Consider the following 23,338-nt stretch of genomic DNA (forward strand, 5'->3'; position numbering starts at 1 on the left):
GGGGAATCATAGTGTTTGTTTGCCTAGGTCTATTGATAATTATAGATGTTGTGGGGATTTGATGATGCATCAAAGTTCTTATGTTTTGACTTGTAATTGTATGCAATTATCTTTTGAATCATTATTTTAATGCATAAAAATGCCAAAGATAATAACTAATGATGATAAAGTATCTTTGTCATAATAATCAAGTTGGTATATTTACATGGATTTCCACCAACCTCAATGCATAACCGTTTGGGATATGCTCATAGTTTAATATACTCATTTGTTTGGCTTATAAACATGCTACTGACATTTCTCTACTCTAGCATTATGGATTCAGATCAAAATCTTCTATTGCTTACAAGGGGTAGACAGACTGAATCTGTACATCTGCTGGAAAAAGTTTCAACTCTTCTGCAAATATTTGTGCTTGTTTTTCTGCAATTGAATCTACTAACTGTACATCCTTAGCTAATTGTTCATCAACACTGCCAAAAAAAAAAGGCAAATCTGTTAGTGTTTGAAATTTGTAAGGTCAAGTTTTGCTTGCATGTTGTGTTCCTATTCCTTCAGGACAAAGACAGAAAATAGATGAACCATTATGAAGACTGAAATTTTAAGAACACTAAGGTACAATACTATACTGCTGACCTCCATTCAGGATTATCAGCATATTGGCTTGCTTCAACAAGATCTACAATCAGATGAAGCATTTCAACACGTTCCTCATAGCTACCTTTTCCCTGAAACAAAGCAAAGTAGCATGATCTCAATGCAACCAGATGAAACTATAAATCCCCTTAGGGGTGAATCACCCACCTTACAGTCACAAAATTTTACAGTGTTTGCTCATTCTACGCTTCTGGCAAAACCACAATAGAAGTTCAACATTTTCACTGTCATTAACAAAAGGATCTTTCATAGAGATATGCTATTAGATTAATATTATGCATGCCTAAATTCCATAGATCTACCATCCTAGACAGATCCAAGGACTTATCTGGCTTACCACCAACTAACAAGTGGATACTGCCAGAAGTTATAGAAAATGTTCGAGGACAATCAACCTGAAATCCTAGCCATTTTGATGCCTATAAGGAGGAGGATAAGAAGTGGACAAAACAAGCAGGCACAATAGGTGGCAGCCATAGGAGAGGCCAAGATGAGGAATCAAGATAGGGAAGTGGAGGAGAGTGAGAAACAGTTGCATTCATTACAGCTCTACTTTCTGTCATCTTTCACTGTAATTATAAGTTTTGTCATCTACTACCACATAGGAGATAAGAAACACAATAGGAGGAAAGTTGAGTAGATATCATACTTCTCCAAATCACATTATCACTCTTTACTGCTCAAGGAATAAGGATGTTATTGAAGAACGAAATAAATATCACTTGAATCAAAACCTTGCCTGAATCATTATATAGTTGATTTTCTTTTTTGAAATAATGTAATTAACTCAAATTTGGAGCTCATCATATTTTATTTAATTGTACAGATGCTAACATTTTCTTTAATAGCTCAAAATAAGAAAGCAGTTATAAAGAAAGTGATGTTTTTTCTAAGGACCCAATTTCCATTCCTAAACTACAAAATAGCCATAATTAAAAAAATAAAAATCTCATCAATGAATATAAGTAAATAGGAATATGAGCATATACCACACCATCATAATAGCCTGACGGAACAGGTATCTATCATACACCCATCCTATGGAGACATGATCCTCATCAACTGTTAAAATTTTGAAATTGCATTAAGTTCCCATTTTTTGATAGAGTAACTAAGTCCCACACAAAAGGCAGATTTTAGAAAGAAAAAACTAGTAGAAACTATATGCAAAGCCTATTAAAAGGAAGAACTCTATGAGGGCAATCGTGTTTACTGTCATTATCATGAAACAGTTCGAAGAAGTAAATTAGCTACCATGTAATTAACATACTATGTGAGAGTGTGAGACCTAAATCAACATGAAAAAAAAAAATTCCATGCCATATAGTTAAATTGATGATAGGTTGAAAGCATTAGTATTCTTCATGTCCATTGAGCCAAGAACATTATACATGGTAACTTATATGAGCATGTAAGTCAGAAAGTGTATACAAACTAGATGGAAACAGGAAAGAGATTTTTTTTATTGCCTGATGACACTTCTTATTTGCATGCTGCTAACAGTTTTTTTTCAGCTAACATATCAAAGCGACTTTGATTGCTAAGTGAAGAATTCACTCACTTGTATTGCTTCAATGTCAACTGAGCATATAATGCCCAAAAAATTTGCTATCTCAGCTAAGTCTGCAGAATAAAAAAAACAATTTTCTGATTCACTGAGAAGGACAATGCATGCACTAAAAGAAGACATGAAAACAGGAAAAACACATTATTTGCAATTAAAGCATCACATTACTTGCAAATTTAGTTATGATATATTAAAGTTGTTATATCTTGAATATAAATGGTGAAGAACATCATTAGATAACATATTATAAACAAATATAAAATGTTTCTATATTATATTACAGTCAGCTTTATATATTCTAAGTAACTATCTTTATCATCAAACATGTCATCAAGAAGAAGCAATCAGATAATACCTAACAACTTTCAGTTATTCTGGATCACAACCAATTGCAAAGGGAAATGAGAACTGACAGGAAACATATCCAAGTGTTACTTATGCAAAGAGTGTGGCAATAGAAACATGCAATAATATTGTCTAATAACAAAGAAAGTGAGACGAAAGAAAGCATTGGCACAACGGTAAAATTATTGCGGTGTGACCTTATGGTCATGACTTCGAGTTGTGGAAATAGTGTTTTGCAATGTAGGATAAGGTTACATGCAATAAACCTAATGTAGTCCGACCCTTTCCGGGACCCCGGATTGATGAAAGCTTCATGCATTGGACTTCCCTTAACAAAAATAGTGAGATACTATGAAAATATATAAAAAAACATTATAATTATTATTTTTAGAATCTCAAACTTTTTCTTTATTCACATTCAACTATTGAATTAAATGTCCAATCCTTGTGTTTGTAAGTCATTTGATATTGGAAAAGAAATAATAACACTAACTCAAAGGTAATGCTCCCTTTTGAACACAATATACTAATTGTTATTATTCAGATAATTATGCCAACCTGATCTTATCTAGTTTACAACATTTAATGGTCTTCCATTCTTTTACCTTGAATATCAAGTAAAGCTGTCAACTAGTCAACATATTGGTTGGCGAATACTAAGGGAGGAATACTTAAAATTGTCATTATATCCTAGCCCCAATTTTACCTAACTAACGTATACTGCCATTTTTTTCCTTTTCAAGGAAAAAAAGCCATTATACTATATATTAGGTGTGTTTACTTGACAAAGATATTAGGACAAGTATGATGCATGTTGGACAAGCTAGAGGGGGGTGAATAGCAATCTTGCAATTGGAAATTAAGATTAGCAAAGTTAATTCAATTACAAGATGCAAAAGCAAGCACGCTAACATTTGGATTTAACATAGTTCAAAACTCTCATTCTTACTCCATTACCTATGACTTATCAGTGAGTCACTCCTGAATACACCACTAGCTTTTCTCCTTCACGGACTTCTTTTGAAGGTAGAGAAACCTCTTACAAATTATTTGAGTGATTATAATTGAAGCTCAAAGATGAGAAGGAAGAGTGTACAATAAGGCTCAAATGATCAAAAGAATATCTCAAGAACGTTAGCCTTTGAATGCTCCCCTTGGCCCTTTTTATTGGCTTCATTTCTTCAACTTCTCTTTGTTGTTCTACTGCATTAACGTCAATTAGTCAAATGGAATCCACCGCTGGTAAACTAATGTACAGTAGTCATTAGGTTAAAGATAAACGACTCTATTTACCTTTTTTGTTGTAGAATCAGTCGACTATCATTCTTCCAAACAATATTATTTTGGAAGAAGGACAAATGTGATTGCTAATAATTGTCTTCTAGGTACTTGGTCTTATGAGATAACCCATCATCATTAAGAAAGAAACGGTAATGATTAGATCCCTATTAGTTCCAATTATTTCTATTAAGCAGCTGATCAGAAATATAGCATTCAGAATGAAAAGGAGAGATTTCCAGGGAAAGAGAGGCAAAAGAAGAGAAAGAGATTTCTCTTCTCAGCTCATCCAAGAAATCATCCAAGAAGCCAAATCATCCAAGAAAAACGAAAAAAAAGAAACAAAGAAATATCTAATCATCTCCTAAATCCACGTAGATGCGCTCATCAGGCAGGCGGCGGCGGAGATGCACCAGACGGCGGAGATGCTGGTTATTCTGGCGGCGGCAATGGTCCTTCTAGCGGCGCCGGTCTTACGCGGTCGGCGGCCGCCTGGCCGCCTGGGCGAAGTCGGAGACCGCCCGATTGTCACCGCTTGGGACTATGCCGCCGACGCCGGGGGCGGCGCTCTCCGACTTCGCCCGGGCGGTGTCGGCGGCGTCCCAAGCGGTTACAATCGGGCGGCGGAGGGGGAGTCGGCGGCATGGGGACGAGATGGGGGCGGAGGTGGGAGTCGGCGAGGCATGGGGACGAGATGGGGACGGAGGGGGGGCGGAGGGGGGAGAGGGGGGGGAGGGGAGAGAGTTTTTATAGTTTCAAGTAAACCCTAAATCCCGACCACGGGCCGGATCCGGCCCGGACCCGGCCCGTTGACCCGGTTAGCCGGGCCGAACCGGAACCGGCCGGTTACGGTTCAAGCAGTTTGGAAAAGGCGGACCGCCGGTTAGGTTTTTTTTATTTTATGATTTTTTTATATAAAATATATTTATTTTTATTTAATTAAATTATAATTTAACATGTCATTGCTCGAGATTGAACCAAAACATCCCGGGACACAAGCGCATATACTCACAATTATTCTACAACATCTTTTGTTTATAAAATTATTATAATTATATATATACTATATTTATATTTATTTAATTCAATTTTAATACGTCGTTGATGGGGAACAATTCTCACCGATCAAAGACGGGACGAATTGTATGTGCCAATGACTTTTATATATAATTTCAATACGATATTATATATAATATAATTATATATTTATTTCAAATATATTATAATTAAGAGGATCGAATCAGAGTCTCTCGTGTGAGAGAAAGGAATACGCATCACTAAACTACATCGACTTTTCTCTCTTTTTTCAATATTTCTTTTATATACATTTTAAATTTTTAATATAATAATATCGAACCGTCGCGAACCGTCATGAACCGTGAATCGAACCGTGAACCGGCAGTTCCGAACCGTGAACCGTAACCGTCTTGGGCGGTTAAGGTTAAGGGTCGACCTACCATGAACCGTCGAACCGGCGGTTCCGAACCGTCAAACCGGCGGTTCTGAACCGTGGTCGGGTCTAGTTTCAAGCTCCAAATAATTTACCTAATTTTATTTTAATTTTAAAAATAAAATTAAAGAATTATATTTATTAATTTAATGAATAAAATAATTATTTTATTAATATATATAAATTTATTTTAAATTTTAAAAAATTAACAAATTATATTTATTAATGAATTATTTTATTAAAATAATTATTTTTAATAAATTATTATATTAAAATAAAATTATCAAATTATATTTATTAATTTAACTAATTATTTTAATAAATTATTTTATTAAAATAAATATAAATTTGTTTTAAATTTAAAAAAAATAAAATTATGGAATTATATTTATTAATTTAATGAATTATTTTAATAAATTAAATATAAATTTATTTTAAAATTTAAAAGATAAAATTAAAAAATTATATTTATTAATTTAATAAATTATTTTATTAAAATAATCGTGCGATGAAGAGGTGTACGACATTATAGTCGTCTTTTTTCATTTTCTATTTTTCAATCACAGTTTTCATTCTCTATAGAAAATGATAAAATATTATTTTCTGTTTTCTTAGGAAATGACTTCTCATTTTCTAGAAAATGAAATTGAAAAACACAAATCAAATAGTAACTTCTTAAAAAATAAAAAAAAATGAAAAATGGTCAAACCAAACCCCCTAACATTTTCAGCCTACTTGAATCAAGTATAAACAAAAATCATATGTTTAATGCCATTTTTGTATATTATAAAATTTCGAGATAACATAGATACAAAATTCATTTAAAAATAACTTTAAATAAAGACAAAATATCACTTATATTAAATATACTATTTTGTATATTTTCCTATCTAAAATATTATCGTATAAATGTATTATTTTAAAACTTAACATCTTGCTATATGCCATTAAGGTATTTAACTCAGGGATTAAAATTTCGAGTCGTATCGCGTGATATGGACGAAATTTTTCATTCCACCGCGGTATCGGCACCGATACAGCACTGGCACCGCGGTTTCGGCCAGAAAATGCTGCCGAAGGCGTCGCTCGGGCACGGCGACGCCTCCGGAGACGTCACGCGGCCTCGGCGACGCCTCTGGAGGCGTCACACGGCCTCGGCGACTCGGGGCCCGACGACGCCACCGGAGGTGGCGTGCGGGCCGCGCGCGACGCGCGATTTTTGAGTTTTTTTTTATTTTTTACTTAGGTTTAATTAAGTTTTAATAATTAACTACTAGCTATAGTTCGGGATAATTTAAATAGACTTTAATAAAATCTATAAAATTAACTTATTATTTTTAAAAAATATTTCATTTTTTATTTTTAAATATTTAGATTAAATTTTTTATTTTAGTTAATATATTTTATATTTTAAAAATACTGAAACTGTATCGGCACTGTATGATACAATACCGCAACTGTATCGTTCTGATTCGGGACCAAAACCTCAACACGGTTCGATATTTTAAACCTTGATTTAACTATTTATCTTTCTTAAAATAAAATTTAAGGATCATAATTAACAATATTATCATTTTCCTTTTAAACATTATAGGAAATGTTTTTTTTAATTAGTAAATTTTATAAATTGTTTATGTATATTATGTTTGGAGTGACATTTGATTATGAAGAAAGATGATTAAAATGGACCTTATCTAATTTTGCTACACATTTGATTATTTTAATTTAGACAATTTTATCTGTTAAAAGGGGACCTTATCTAATTTTGCTACACATGATTTGTCAAGTTTAAGTATACATATATTAGAATGCCTTAATTGTTCACTATAATTTTAATCAATAAAAATGTGTATTTGTTTTAATTTAGATAACTTTATCTTCCCAAAGGGAATAATAAGTTGTCTAAAATGATATACCTATAGTTAATTTCACAGCTATGAGACTTTTAACATATCATACTCCCTACTCTCTAAGGGGAATCATAGTGTTTGTTTGCCTAGGTCTATTGAATCGTTGGGAGAAGGCACTTGTCAAAACTTTTGAAGTAGTAGAGGAAACATTGAGAGCTACTCAATTGAATCGTTGAATGTACTCCCTCAGTGCCCTTAAGTCTTTTGCCTCATTGCAAAGAGGTTGAGGGGAGTTTTGTGGCATCGCTTGCTACTAGAGAAGTGGTGCAAAGAGAAATCGCTTGCTACAGAGTTGAATCGTCCAAAGAGTAGATGGAACTAGGTGGGAATCGGTTAAACCATCTCTGAGCCGATCTAAGCAAGGTCATCAAGAACACTTGGCACTTGACACCATCAGTATATTGGTATAGCAGGGAGGCATTTTCGATTCGATGGAGGTCATATACTCCCTGAGTTGTGGCAGTCGGAAGTGATGTGACAATTCTTCCTCTAAGATACTCCTAGAAAAAGGAATGTCTCGAGTACTTCTTTCTTCTACCAATAAAGGAGCCTTCCCTCTGTTAGGATTTCTTCAAGGTGTTTCCCATGCCATAGTTTCAAGGGACTATTCCTCTTGCTGGACTACCACTCTATCAGTTGTTGAGGCCATAGCCGAGGTGTCTCAACAAGAGCAAACAATATCTGCACATAGGCTAGGGGGTTTCGATCGAAGTTGGAGGCACTCGAGGAATCGTGGTTCTCTAGAGTTCTTTTGGCCTCTCCCATCTCAATGTCTCAGTTCAAATTTCCCATATACAACATCAATTTGATCCAGTCCAAGATCAAGAGTGGGACAGCTCAGCAAAGTGTCCACGGTCAACTACTTTTGACTAGTTGGACATAGATTGGGTTGACTTCCACCAAAGTGATTCTAAACAAGCTGGAGGTGCACGAACCTCGATGAACTTATGAGACAGTCAAAAGAGGGTTAGAATGGTAAACCTTGACACGACCACTCTAATGCTCAAGTCAAATGTTGATGATCAGGAAAGAAGAAGATGAAGAATGGAGAATATATCTTTTTGTGTGAGTACCTGCATCCGCGAGAGAGGAGCCTTATTTATACTACTTTCTAAAAGGGGGAGATGAAACCCACGTCTCCAACTAGTCATGTTCTAGTTGGGGGGATGTTACGTCCTCCCCTTGTTTGTGTCCTCCGTTAACCACATTTTGATTGAGTGGATGTTACGTCATCCCACCATATCCACCTCTTCCGTTAACCATGTTTTCCTCATGAAGGTATTTGGGATGTGGGATGTCAGAGTAGTCAAGTGTTGAGGAGTCGGGAATAGTGGAGTCGGATGTCGAGTAGTCGAGAACCATGGAATCGAGCATTAAGAAGTTGAAAACATTGGAGTCAAGCATCCACTCTGGAGTGGAAAGATCACCTCAAAGTCGAATTAGAGTTAGATTGAAATCAAACTAGACTTACATATGACTCCATGGGTCATGGATTGAAGTTCACGGGTTGATCGAACTTGAACTCAATTTGACTTGACTCAAACCCCCGCTTGATTGACTTGTCACTCAATTTAACTTTTAAGTCGACTATGTCACCTGTGAATACATTTAAAATTAAAATTGATTTCTATTTGCATCATTCTTAATATCTCCCTCAGTCAATCTCCCTGTCTGAATTCCATCAAAAATAAATAAATAAATAAAATTGAAAAAATTGGTGAAAGCAAATACTTTCTGCAATTGTATTTGCTTCAAAGTAAGGAGAAAATACCTTTTTAAAAAAAAAAAATAGTAGGGATCTAAGTATAATTGAAAAGATCCATACTTTTTAATAGTAGGGATCTATTAAAAAATAATATTTCATAAAGTCGCCAATTGGTTAATTCAATTATTATCTTTCTTTTGTCTAATTTGCATTTTGTTTTTTTATACAAAAATTAATAAGCAAATAGGTAAGTTTGTTTAGTTATGGTACATGTTTTTGTTTATTCATAACAATCCTTCGATTAATTATAACATGTGCAAAAAATAAAGAATTAACCATAATGCAAATCACTCGTTTAATAATAATAAATGTCTTCATTTAATGGAATTAATAAAATCTAATTCCAGTTCTTTACTAAAATTTTGTTTAAATTCTTATAAGCTAGCTATTTCTTAATAACTCAAGATTTTAATGGCAGAAATAATTATTATCATTTACCAAGATTTCAAACATTTCACTCTAGTTCACATTTAATTGTTTTATTGAATTGCATAGTAATATTTTTTTAAAATATATATATTTTTTAGAATTAAAATGTTCTAAGTTATTCAGTTCTAGTTTAAAATAATAGTAATCATAGATATAAATAATAGTTTTTAATTAATCTCTTCTTCGTTCTAGTTTAAAATTTTTACGTGCATACATAGCCAATAAAACTTAACATGATTTTAAAGTAAGAGATTGGCAATCCAATTGTCAACAAGATTATCTTATTAATTGCAAGAAAAAGTATTAAGAATTTAAATAATGTTGATAATGTGTAAATGTGAATTAAAGAGAGAAACAAATGGAAGTAGAGTTGTAAATAAATCAAGCCGAGCCAAATTTTATAATATTCAAGCTTATTTGATAAGGTAATTCAAGTCAAACTTAACTTAAAATAAATCAAGCCGTTAAAATGATTATTCAAACTTAATTTTATTTCTTTTTTATAAGTTTGAGTTTAATTAATTTAGATGTTATCGAACTCTCAATTCAAACTTGTTTGATTGTTTAAAATTTTTATATTTTAAACTTATTTAATTATTAAGTTTAATAATATAAGCTTATTTATTTATTTTAAATCTTTCTTTACTTATTCAACATATATTGAACAAATATAAATAAGCTCTTATCAAATAGAACATCATCCTAAATGGAAGGAGTGACAAATATTTAAGGTCATTTATGGTGAAATATTTATAGCAACATTTAGATTAATTCACGGAGGGGAATAGGGGTGTAAACGAGTCAAGCTGCTCATGAGCTATTCGAGTCTCGACTCGAAAAAAAATTCGTTTGAGCTCGTTCGATTAAGTTAACGAGCCGAACTCGAGCCTGATTTCGAGCTCGAAAATATTATCGAGCCGAGCTCGAGCTTAACAGTATTTGGTTCGTGAGCTCGCGAACATGTTCATTTAAAGGCTCACGAACGTGTTCGCGAACATGTTCGTTTAAGGCTCACGAACATGTTTGTTAAGAGATTCGCGAATATATATATATATATATATATATATATATATATATATATATATATATATATATATATATATATACACGGTGGGGCTATCCTGAGCACCGTTCGGTGAGCACCTGTGAGCACCGCCTGACGTGGCATTTTCCACGTGGAAATTCCATTCCTTCGCCGTGTAAAGCTCCTCCGCTCCGCTGCTCGCTCGATCCGCATCCAAAATTCGCCTCTTCGCAGCGCCGCTACGCTAGGGTTAGCCTCTCCGAGCGCCGACGCTGTGACGCTGCTCAATCCGCTCTTTTCTCTCCGCCGTTGCTCCCGCCTCTCCTCCGTGCTGCTTGCCTCCCCCAAACTCTCCTCTTCGCAGCGGTGCTAGGGTTTACTCTTCGCGCGCCGACGCTGCTCGATCCGCTCTTTTCTCTCCGGCGTTGCTCCCGCCTCTCCTCCGTGCTGCTTGCCTCCCCCCAAACTCTCCTCTTCGCAGCGGCGCTAGGGTTTCTCTCCGCGCGCCTCTCCTCCGTCGCTGCTCGCCGAAGCTGCTCCCGCCTCTCCTCGCGCTGCTCGCCGAAGCTGCTCCCGACCCTCTTCTTCCTCGACAAAGCCGAAGCTTCCGACCTCTTCTGTAAATCACATATGTTGCTTTGATGTTTCCCTAATTAGTTTAGGTCAACGTAGTATCCGGGAAGTTAGATTGACAATTTAGCGCCTGACTGACTTTTTTTTATCGTGGATGAGTGATGGATGAGAATGTTTGGTTAAACTTTAGTTTTCACTCCACTTGTTCTGTTTCTCGCAGAATTGTTCTGAAGTAACTAATGAATATTCATGTTAAATATATATGTCCGCAGAATCTGGAAAATGTTATGGAAACTAATCAAGAGTACATGTGTTTTGATAGTAAATTGATTTGATAACTTCTTCATATCTAATCTAGTTGCCAACGGGATAGCTGTCCTTTGCTCTAACAATTTTTTTGGTAGTGCCAACGACATCTTTGTTTCGCTTTATGTATTATCAAAATTCTAAATTAATTCTGTTTGAGTACCACAGACTAGAAGTGAAGGATTGTGACGAAATGGATAGGACATGGTTTTCTGCAGATGTTTTGTTTTTCTTTTTTCGCATTAAAGTTTTCCTGAAATACTGCTAGGGATATACATAGATCTGTAGGATCTTCAGTCTGGGTATTTTTGGCTGTCACAACACAAATTTTGTTTTCTGGAATGCCTTCTTCCTGAGCAAATGTGGTTTTAGGACATCTCATACATCACTTTCTTTCCTGATTCAAATTATTATGCAATGGGCTAAATCACCAGATATTATATACTGTTCAAGTGGTTCTGCAACTTCTTGGCTGGAGCTTTATACAATTCCACATTCATTATTTATAATTTGCTTGGAATATCTTGTGCTTGATTTTTATGTTGGATTTACTATTTTGAATGAGAAAATTTGGATAGATCATATGGATGGATTTCTTAGCAATTCACAAGATTAACAGCTATCGGTCTACTTGTTAGGTTGGAGTTGTAAATCCAAATTTATACTCGTAGCAAGAATGGTAAGTCATTTCATTTTAATTTTGACTTAATATCTTGGTTATATAATAATTTGAATGTTTTTTGTAGGGAAAAATATATGTTGTTTTTGTTGGACATCAACCAGGTATATATGACACTTGGATAGAAGCTTCTAGTCAAGTTAATGGCTTTAAGGGCGCTATACATCAAAAATTCAAGAGCAGAGAGGAGGCAGAAAAAGCTTTTCAACGTCACATGAATAAAAATTCTACCCCCACTTCAGCTTCAGCTTCAGCTTTAGAAAGAAAACTATTGCGGTCACAACAAATATCTAAGTTGAAAGAAGCTTTGGAAGAAATACAACAACAATTAGATGCTCTTCAAATTAGTGATGAATATTAAATATATTGTATCAAGTTGTTGTAAACTGTTTCTGAAATTATGTTTGCACTGTTGTAGTATTCTGTTGAATCCAATGTGATTAGCATTTTAAAAAATATTTGCACTGTTGCTCTTCAACAGCTTTTCTAGAATTTCTCTGTTCTTTGTAGATGTAAAGGTGAACTACGTTATATCATTTCTGTTCCTTTACTTTGTGATTTGTGATTTGTGCACAAGTTGATAAGCTAAAGAATTGAGTAGTGCTTTTAACGACTGGTGTTGATGGAATCTCATCTCATTTCCTCACAGCTCATTATTATCGTTTCTCTGGACTGGAGATAGGAATGTGTGTGTTCATGGTGTGAGAAAACGATATAGCACTGATGCTGCCGCTAGAGTTGAATTTTCTGATTAACTGGCTATATTGTCACATAGCACGAGCAATATATAGTACAAAATTCCCCCTAAATGTTTGAATGAAATCAAACATTAACAATAAGAACTAGGTGTTTAAGGATTTCACATGTAAACTTATAACAAGTCTTTGACCAGGACAGAATACCAACTTAATATCTCAGTTTTGTTGTTCACACCATTGAATCAACCAAGGCAGCTAATAGGATATTGCTAGAAGCCAGCGGAACCAAAGCCAAGAGGAGGGAAGTCATCCAGATTGAACTGGTTGGGGGTATTGCTTTTCGCCTTGACTTCTTCCGACTTCGCATGCTGTCTATGGACCGACTGAAAGCGTGCAGCAGGAACGGGTGTCGAACTTTCACCACTGTTTTGCTGCACTGGGACAGCTGGAACAGGCGTTGCACTTTCGCTGCTGATTTGCTGCACTGGGACGACTCGAACAGACGACGAACTCTGACTTTCTGTTTGAATAATGGTGGCCTTGGAGGCGACGCGAGGAGAACAAGGTGTGGCGAGGGAGGGGGCGGAGAGGAGTAGATTGTGTGAGCATGCTCTCGGTCGTCGGTCGGACTGGAATCGGATTGGACAACAGCAAATCATCACTGCTGCTGCTTGATCTGATCGCCCATCAGGGTTCGGAAGAGATCGATCGGGAGGCGACGGAAGAGGAGATGAGAGCACCGAGAGGCGGCGGAACTGAGAAGTAGGAAGTTCGAGCGGCCGACTGGGAAGGCGAGAGGGATGCGAGCGCGCAAGGATAAGACGGTTGGAAGCCCAACTTATCTGGCCCTAATAAAATTAAATTAATTAAAAATATAATAAACACAAATTTTTAATAAAGGTGTTTTTTTATGTAAAAGAGGATGTAATTTATTTTTTTATTAAATTAATTTATTTTAATAATAAAATGATTAAAATATTTATATTATTTATTAGGAGGATTTTGTGAGTGGAGTATGTACAATGCAAACAAAAGTGCATACAAGTTTATAAGAGGTAAAGTGGTCAATTTCACTTAAAGATTCACAAAGATTTTTTTTTTACCATTCTTGCACTAGACCTTTTCTACTAGTGCATTCATGTATTAAGTAGTCAAATTCGACCAAATTATTTTGATATGGTTAATAAAAAAATTAAGTTAGATTCATATCATGTTTATTGATGTGTTTTATCAAGTGTGTAAATGTGGAAAAGTGTAACTCAATATGTGTTGAAGTTGGAAAAGTGTAAATACAACTAGGTTAATTATATGTTTGAAAAATAAAGAAATGCAATGGATTTTAATAAATAGAGAAGTCGGTGAGGAAGATCCCAAAGTAAGATTTCTTAACAAATGAAAGAAGATTTGAAGGACAAGTCTTTTATTAACTAAAATATAATTATTAATTTAATTTAAAAACATATAAGTTGGGTTGGTAAATATTTAAAATTATTGATTAAAATAAATTTTAATTGAGATTTATTTTAGTTGATAATTTTAATTTTTACTAGCCAAATTAAATTTACTTGGTAATTTTTAATTTTTATATTGGCCAAATTAAATTTAATCTATAATTTTTAATCGGTCAAAATTAAATTTGATGTATAATTTTTAATTTTTTTACTTTCAATAATTTATAATTTTTGATTGATCATAGTTAGATTTTATCAGTAAGTTTTAATTTTTTAAGCTAGGGCATATTCCAATAGGGGGTATTTGATGAGGATATTTGAAGAAATGTCCCCTATTATCAAATATCCCCTATTGGAGGGGATATTTATGAGGAGATTTGAAATCACCAGGCAAAAAGTTTTGCCCGACGATTTTTAATTATTTTATTATAAAAAATAATATAATATGTGAGATAGGAATAATAGGTTGGACTCATAAATATTTGATTTGTGTTATATTTGATTGTGAAAGTTGGGATATTTGAAGAAAGAGATATTTGATTGATGATGTGGATGTGAGGACCACAAATACATTAGTTAATTGATAACAATTCAATTGGTTATCCAATCGACTTAATCACAAATAAAAATTTTATGTTCGTTGGCTAATTAGCTTGAGTCGGCTGCCTAGTTGACTCAACCACCATCAGTTGGAATAATTCATCAGTCGACACATACTTAGCCATGACTAGAATCATTTTGTTCGCTAACTAATCCACTTAGATTCAGTCTTGATCAAGTCTTGTATGATATTTACACATAACAACTATAAATATGATCTTCATCAGTCGACACATACTTAGCCATGAATAGAATCATTTTGTTTGCTAATTGATCCACTTAGATTCAGTCTTGATCAAGTCTTGTATGATATTTACACATAACAACTATAAATATGATCTTAACTTAAACTCTTTGCCCAAACATCAAAACCCATGATGGATCTTGATTGCCAAGGGCATCATTGCACTAACAAAAAACGATTATGCAGTTGATATGTAAATTCTTGTAATCACTTCACCTGATATCATTGTTCATATTCTGAGTATGATAAAGGAAATAGACAACTAGAATAACACAAGAAAGATATGAAAAGTACAGTCTGGTATACAACCCAACTCTTTATGATAAATTAGTAAAAGCACCATTATATGATGGTTCCAAATGCTTTGATTTCACAATTCGCATATATGATCCTATGGGACCATGAATGTTTGCAGAAGGTTCCAGAATATTATGCAAAGTTATGGGGGAAATGGATCAACTTGAAAGTAGGGGTTTCAATGCCAATAGACACTCAAAACAACCATCAAAGGCAAAAAGGAACGAGGACTTCATAAATTTCGTAAAATAAATTGGATAAGTAAGATAAGAATAAGTCATCAACCAGCAGTAGACTGGAAACTCACGTTGAATTCGAGTATTTTCCTCATCACGGTCCATGCTATCTCCTTGCCAATTCTGCTGAGTAAACGGAGACCTGTCACCTAATAGCCTACCAAGAAAGAAAGAGTCGAATCTGATGCCTAGAAATATAGCATTCAGAATGAGAGAAAAAAAAAAAGAAGAGAAAGATATCCAGCCACAAAATATAAGATAGATCAGAAACAATATCAACTTCAGCATTCTAGTACAGTAAAAAAACAGGCGAAACCAAAGTCAGCATTGTGTTCCAGAATTGAACATTAAACCTCCAACTCTCGTAAATAAAGCGACATTTGGTCAACACCAGATTTAGATCCCATAAAAGTAGGTGCACAGCAAGCCAACAGAAAGGAGGAGGACGCTAGGGTTCCAAATTTGCGTGAAGGAACCAGAAGAAGATCTATGACGGGTACCTGAAGAAGAGCCATTCGAGCAAGGCGTATCGCTCGACGCCGGCGAAGAGAAGCGATTGGGACGGGGCGTTGGATCGAGGGTAGTTAAGAAGCTCTAACTTCCTCTGGATCGCCTCCATCTGCCTCGACGCCATCTCGATAGATAGAAACAACCAGGAACGGGACGAGGAAGGAAGCCAACTGAGACTCCGGTCGAGAGCAGAGGCTTTGAATCTTAAAAGGGTCGCCCTGCTCCTTAGGATAAATTTCACTTGGCCCCTATAATTTTACATATTTCTTGCACCAATCGCGTATGGTTTATTTCCTAATTCAAATTCAATCTGAATACATCCTTGGATATCTCTTATTACAATCTGAATACATACCAAACGCTTAGGGGCGGTCCTCAATGGTCAAGGGACATCCGGTCCAGTATACGACTAAATTTTCATCGATATGGATTTAGTTAAGACCAGACCGGTCATCCCAGGATCAAATTTATATCTAAAATCCATATTATTACAATCTTACAATTATGTATTATAAGAGATTATTTTTACAATTTAAATCCGTGATCATAAGATTACACTATAATAATTTTATTCTTACACTTTATTTGAGAGGAGATGAGGGAAAGGGAGGGAAGGGAAGGAAAATTTTGACCATTATTTAAGATAGAGTGAGTTAAAGAGGCGAAGGAGAGAAAAATGTAAGTTTTATCCTTGCATGCACATAAATCGTTATAATTTTTTATACTCTGATTTGAGATGTAAGGAAAGGGAAGGGGAATTCAAAAATATTTTATTCTATTTTATCCCTATTTTAAAATATTAATTCTCAAATAACTCATCTATTTAGATATCTATCGCCACTCCTCATACAACGTGCACTATTACCGTCCAGTGTTCAATTGCTCACACTCAACGATATCGACACCGACTCTCATCGTAAATTTCTTCAACAATAAGACTCAAGAGGATAAAGACAGATAACTTTAATCTTTTTTTTTCTTCTCCTTCAAAGACATGGACTTCTTCCTTTCTTACAAATCTTGAGAGAAGACACTGATGAGTACTTCAGAGATAGCGAGAGCACGTCCATGGTCACTTTATTGAACTAATGAATGTAATCTCTCAAGCTTTCCTTAGTGGTTTGCTTCAAGGTGAACAAGTTGAGTGGTATTTTTTTGGTACCTCTTGTTGCTGGCAAAGTATTGTAAGAATATGGCCTTGAAATCGATGAAGGTTTGAATTGATGTAGATGGTAGTCGGTCAAATCATCGATGAATGGAATAGAATAGAGTCGTTAGAAAGACTACACTTAACGTCATCTGTATATTGATGCAACATAATATTTTTCTTCAACCAACCCAAATGATCCTCGGGGTCAGATGATCCCTTATAATCCCTGAGCTGAGGTACTCAAAAATTATGAGGCAACTCATCATTCAATATGTGACTTGAAAAAGGCATGTTTTCAATAGGTACGGATTCTTTGCCTTTACTCTGGTTTGGGGGCAACGTTTCTCCCGCCATTGATCTGTCTGAGTGTTCTTCAAGTGAGATCATGATCTTACTTTGTTGCTTAGCGAAGGTGACAAGGAGGGGTCCCACTAGACCTCTTATCTCCCGATTAGGAATAGGCGGCACCTCAGTTGAGACGTTTGTTACTTTCTCGAGAGTCGGATTCCTTGGAGGAAGTCTTTGCAGAACTCGCTGTACCGCTCAAGCAACCAATGCTTGAAATTTGTCTCTTGCCATGATGATGGTCTCATCACGAACTACGTCTCCTGCAAAGTTAGGACCTTCAATAGTTCTCCTGGTTTCCATCATTGCGACGTCTTAGTTCAAGTGTTTCCCACAGATGACGTCAATTTGTTCTTGTCTAAGATCGTGATTCGATAGATCAGCAGGGAACATATGTTGAGGTGGAGAAGAAATGGTGTTGCCGATGATGAAGGCATCAAGGATCTGCAACATTTAAAGGGAGGATTAGGATGGTCACTAAGATTGGACTCGATGTGACCACTCCGATGCTCAAATTAGCACAGGAGCTATGAAAAAATTAAAAAGCAGTAAAATAATGGACAAAGAAGATCCCCTATGTGTACCTTCTCTAGGATTTATATAGTCATCCAGAAAATATCCCCTCGTTAGAGCTAATGAGGAGATTAGATCCGACAATTGTTGGTGGTCTCTCCATTTACTGGACGTCACATGTTTGATGGAGGGCATCTAAAGGACTAGCTCTAACAACAACATAACTGCCTCGTTATCCCCACAATGCCACACATTTTGGAATATTCGTTGTCATTGTCCATTTCAGGAACGACCGAACTGAGACTGATACTGAGGAGTCAAGTTGTCGGTGTTGAGGGATCGAGGAGTCTGAGTTCTTTAAAATCGGATGAGCCAAGCTAAAGGAGGAGTCAAGTGGCCGAGTTGAAAAAATTGAAGAGTCTGAGTCCTCTGGAATCGGATAAGCCAATCTAGTGGAATCGAGGAATCTAAATCCTCTGAAATTGGATGAACCAAACAGATGGAATTGAGAGACTTGAGTCCTTTGAAGTCGAATAAGTCGAGCTGGAGGAATCAAAGAGTCTGAGTCCTTTAAATCGGGTGAGCCGAGCTGAACGAGGAGTGAGGTGGCCAAGCTAAAGGAGGAGTCGGGTGACTGCTTTGACTTCCACCTATATTTGACTTTGATCTCAATCTAGATTTGACTGTTGATTTGACTTTATCACGTGTAAACCCTCCTATCCACTGTATCATTAGCCTTTAGATGTGTTTGATGTTACAAATATATTTGAATAAGTGATTTATGTCTGAGAAGTTAGTTGAATGTGTTGACTGACTTAATCAGGTAGATGAACTGATTGGTAGGATTGGCTAGATTGTTCAATTGGAAACCCTTTTAATCTTGTGGGATGCTTAAAATATTTGTAATTTTAGGTAGAATAAATTGTAACCTATAAAATATCTATTGTTTAGTTTAAGTTAATATATTCCAAGAGTTTTCGGATTTAAGCAGACTAATCTTCGCATACATATGATATGTATGGCCACTTAGGAGTAGCTGCTGATCAGCTAAGATGTTGTTGCAGATATCATTTATTATTAGCAAAATGAGCTTAAAATATTTATGCGCCTAGTGGAATCACCTGGACAATCAACAAGGAATCAGATAGATCCAAATCACAAAAGCTGGATGATGATTCCAATCCAAACCTTGTAAATGCAACCCGCACTCGGCTAGCGCCAAATCTATCAGCAGAGTTATACTCTGTTTTAGTGCAGGGATTGGAATCGTATATAAATCTCACAGGTAGCTGGTGTGGAGTATATCGATCGATCGAGCAACCATGGCGAACCCGCCTGTGCCAGTCGCGTACCAGGCGAACACATCGTTGGCGGTGACGGACTGGTTGAACAAGGGAGACAACGCGTGGCAGATGATCTCGGCGACTCTGGTGGGGCTGCAGTCCGTGCCGGGGCTGGTCATCCTCTACGGCAGCATCGTGAAGAAGAAGTGGGCGGTGAACTCGGCGTTCATGGCGCTGTACGCCTTCGCGGCCGTGCTGCTCTGCTGGGTCACCTGGGGCTACAGCATGTCCTTCGGCCACCAGCTGCTGCCCTTCTGGGGCAAGGCCATGCCGGCGCTGGGCCAGAAGTTCCTCATCGTGCAGGCGGAGCTGCCCTCGACCACCCACTATTACCACGACGGCGCCGTGGAGGCGACCAAGATCAATCCTTACTACCCCATGGCTTCCATGGTCTACTTCCAGTGCGTATTCGCCGCCATCACGCTCATCCTCCTCGCCGGCTCGCTCCTCGGCCGCATGAACATCCGCGCCTGGATGATGTTCGTCCCCCTTTGGCTCACCTTCTCCTACACTGTCGGCGCCTTCTCTCTCTGGGGCGGCGGCTTCCTCTTCCATTGGGGAGTCATGGACTACTCCGGAGGCTACGTCATCCATCTCTCCTCCGGCATCGCCGGCTTCACGGCTGCCTATTGGGTACGAAGTTATTGACTTGGGCATTTCGACAAACAACTACTCTGCTGAAGCATTTTAATGAACGCAGGTCGGACCTAGGTCGACCAAGGACAGGGAGAGGTTTCCGCCTAACAACGTCTTGTTGATGCTCGCCGGAGCGGGGCTTCTGTGGATGGGGTGGGCTGGGTTCAACGGCGGCGACCCGTACGCGGCCAACATCGACTCGTCGATGGCGGTGCTGAACACGAACATCTGCGCCGCCACCAGCCTCCTCGTCTGGACATGCCTCGACGTCATCTTATTCAAGAAGCCGTCGGTGATCGGAGCGGTGCAGGGGATGATCACCGGCCTCGTCTGCATCACTCCCGCCGCTGGTTTGGTCCAAGGTTGGGCGGCCATCTTGATGGGCGTGCTATCCGGCAGCATCCCCTGGTTCACCATGATGGTGGTGCACAAGCGGTCGCGGCTCCTGCAGAAGGTGGACGACACCCTCGGCGTCTTTCACACCCACGCGGTGGCGGGATTCATCGGCGGCGTCTCGACGGGGCTGTTCGCGGAGCCCACCCTCTGCAGCCTCTTCCTCCCGGTGACCAACTCGCGCGGTGCGTTCTACGGCGGATCCGGCCCGATGCAGGTCTTCAAGCAGATCACCGGCGCCCTGTTCATCATCGTGTGGAACGTGATCGTGACCTCCATCATCTGCGTGGCCATCGGGATGGTGATGCCGCTGCGGATGCCGGAGGACCAGCTGGCGATCGGTGACGACGCGGTGCACGGGGAGGAGGCCTACGCGCTGTGGGGCGACGGCGAGAAGTACGATTCGGCCAAGCACGGCTGGTACGGCAACGAGATGGTGGAGGCGTCGAAGCCGGCGACCTGAGTCACGCTCGACGTCTAAATCCACCAACTGCATTTGAGACCAAATTAAGAAGACACTTATAATTAAAATGGCGTGCGTTTCGTTCGTGTAACGGAATAAATTACACTTGTGTTCTTTCTCATTAGAATTTCCAATTCTCGAAGGGCCCACTTGAAAGCACAATTTTATTTTTACGTCAAAATCAGTTTATGTCCATGTTAAAAATAAAGGCAGTAGGAGCCACTTATTAAGTCCATGACTCCATCATCTCATTCAATCCAATTTTAGGATCTTGAGTCAAGTCAGTTTCTTTTAAGACGAACTCAAGTTCAGTCGGACCAACTCTTTCGACTTCAACTCCGGTCAATTAAACCTAAGACTCGATCAACATACTCAAGTTGAGTCAATGAATTCATGATCGAACTCAAATCGAGTTAGCCAATTCATGATCGAACTCTAGTTAATTCAATCAACTCATGGTCGAGCTCAACTCGAGTTAGATTGGGCTCAAATGCGACATGACAATTACAATAGCACCGATTACACAAAGGTCACACTCTTTGATGAAGAAAAAGAGATGACTCCAAATTAACTATGACAACATTAGAGAGGGTGTTTTTCAATTCTATGTTATTTTTCTCTTTCCAATTTTTCTACATAATTAAAGTTGAATGTTTAAGGTTTAGGTCCTCAGCTCTCTCCTAACTCTTTTTTTCAATCCTTTTAATCATTGTCACTAGAAGACTTCCATGAGAAACCTTGCATTACTTGGTCCAACCCGACATAAGTCGATCCAAAAAGAGTCAATCTAAAGTGCAACATAGATTTATTAAGGAGTCAATATATTTCTTCATGATCTCAGAGTCGATCTGAAGTGCATCATAGATTTATTAAGGATTCAATCCATTTCTTAATCTTAGATAGGATAAGAATACTTATTTATGATTTAGATCATCATAAATTTATCTAAATTAAAAAGGAAAAAATATTGACTCTAAAGGGTTCGAGAAATACATAAGATGCTTATTTGTGAATTTAGAGTAATCTAGATCTTTAGCATAGTTTTGTTTAAAGCATAGTTTTGTTTAAGATTGTTACGCGATCCCAAACTCCAAAGTATTTGTTTTTTTGGTTGTTAATAATACATATTATAAAAACAATCAATAACTTGTATTTATTTATTTATATGTGTTAGATTATTTTAAATTCTTCATAAATAAAACTTGTATTTATTTATTTTTAAGTGTTAGATTATTTTAAATTATTTTAAATTATTTATAAATAAAATGTTTCCATATAGTCTCTATTATATTTGAGAGGTATCATAAAGCAATCGTCTTATGGTTATACTATTATTACGTAAATAGTAATTATGGACGTTCTTTATATATTTAATTGGATCTTAAACTCATTTACTGAATACCCGCAATATGATTCATAACATAAGAGAATTTGTTATTGGATCACAACTAGTGAGCATCTCTACATATGCAATTATGAATGTATTGAAATTATAGTTAGTTGATGAATTGATGAACATGAACGTCATCGATTTTGTTGAGACTAACATATTTTAAACTCCTTAGTTTATCGAGTAATTGTTTCTCACTGGTTGAAAATATTGGATGTTAAGAGTTAAACATGAATGTTAGTTAAAGGTAACTAGTTCATTAGAGTGACCTGCCATGATACTTCATATGATTCTATGCATATAGGGATATGTCAATGAAGATCTTGGTGCAGCTTAAGTGCGAGTTTCCTTTGACTTACGGTATTCGATTCATCTTGATCATGGAGACTTACACTTGATAGCTTAAGCAAACATCTCCAAGGAGGTGTGGACCTGGGATGATTGGGTGTAAGTCAAAGTGCTCGAAAGTATTTGGATAGCCCACAAAGAATTCACCGCTCTTTGAAAAAGGAGATGCATAACCTCCGATCGCTTGTCAGGATTGTTACTTGAAGTCTTTGACCAAAATATTGCATGTCAAGAGTATGGTACTCTTGGATACATGTATAAGTAAATTGAATTCACAAGACAAGAATGCAGCTTAGGCTAAGTGTGACATAGTCAGCCTAGTGGGGATTGACACATATAGACCATGCCCTGAACTAAGTGAGTATAAGACAGTTAAAGGAACGAGACACGTCTCATTATAGCTGCTAAAGGGTTCAGAAAATGGTTCTGAAATCGATCATTGATTTTTCGATTAATTGGACGTCATGATGTACTACTAGGTGCTACTTATGATCGTTCTGTAATTAATGACTAATTATGAACGGACCAACATAGTTGGGAACCTATTAAGTCACAACACTACAAGTTTCTCTAAATAACTTAAAACGAGTTTGAGAATTGGATTATCAGATCGAAAGAAGTAAAATTTAGTTGGACCGAATAAAAGGCAAAGATAATGGACTTTGTCTTATGAAGACGAAATGAACCAAATTGGTTTGACTCTAATGGAAGATATTTTGGTAAATCGAAAACGATGAT

The 23,338-nt window shown here is 37.0% G+C and overlaps 2 protein-coding genes across 2 annotated transcripts; one reads left to right on the forward strand and one right to left on the reverse strand.

Moving 5' to 3' along the window:
* Positions 1-251: 251 nt before the first annotated feature.
* Positions 252-16,175, reverse strand: LOC141845066 (AUGMIN subunit 7-like). The gene is made up of 5 exons (XM_074733099.1): positions 16,010-16,175; positions 15,581-15,666; positions 2,219-2,280; positions 637-728; positions 252-473 (listed from the first exon to the last, which is right to left on the reverse strand). The coding sequence occupies exons 1-5, from the start codon at positions 16,141-16,143 to the stop codon at positions 344-346; spliced, it is 504 nt and encodes a 167-aa protein (XP_074589200.1). The 5' UTR covers positions 16,144-16,175; the 3' UTR covers positions 252-343.
* Positions 16,176-19,349: 3,174 nt separating this feature from the next.
* LOC141845395 (ammonium transporter 3 member 1-like) lies at positions 19,350-20,862 on the forward strand. The gene is made up of 2 exons (XM_074733458.1): positions 19,350-20,003; positions 20,071-20,862. Exons 1-2 carry the CDS (start codon positions 19,350-19,352, stop codon positions 20,860-20,862), a joined length of 1,446 nt encoding a protein of 481 aa, XP_074589559.1.
* The last annotated feature ends 2,476 nt before the right edge of the window (positions 20,863-23,338 follow it).

This window comes from Curcuma longa, chromosome 14, assembly GCF_044706935.1.
Source record: "Curcuma longa cultivar G26 ecotype Majalengka, Jawa Barat chromosome 14, ITB_CL_G26_1.1, whole genome shotgun sequence".
Classification (NCBI taxonomy): Eukaryota; Viridiplantae; Streptophyta; class Magnoliopsida; order Zingiberales; family Zingiberaceae; genus Curcuma; species Curcuma longa.

Coding starts and splice junctions, on each gene's coding strand:
- LOC141845066 (XM_074733099.1), bottom strand. CDS start 16,143: ATGGCGTCGAGGCAGATGGAGGCGATCCAGAGGAAGTTAGAGCTTCTT. Junction 729..2,218: donor TTGACATTGAAGCAATACAA/GTGAGTGAATTC, acceptor GCTTTGTTTCAG/GGAAAAGGTAGCTATGAGGA. Junction 474..636: donor GCTGATAATCCTGAATGGAG/GTCAGCAGTATA, acceptor TTTTTTTGGCAG/TGTTGATGAACAATTAGCTA.
- LOC141845395 (XM_074733458.1), top strand. CDS start 19,350: ATGGCGAACCCGCCTGTGCCAGTCGCGTACCAGGCGAACACATCGTTG. Junction 20,004..20,070: donor GCTTCACGGCTGCCTATTGG/GTACGAAGTTAT, acceptor TAATGAACGCAG/GTCGGACCTAGGTCGACCAA.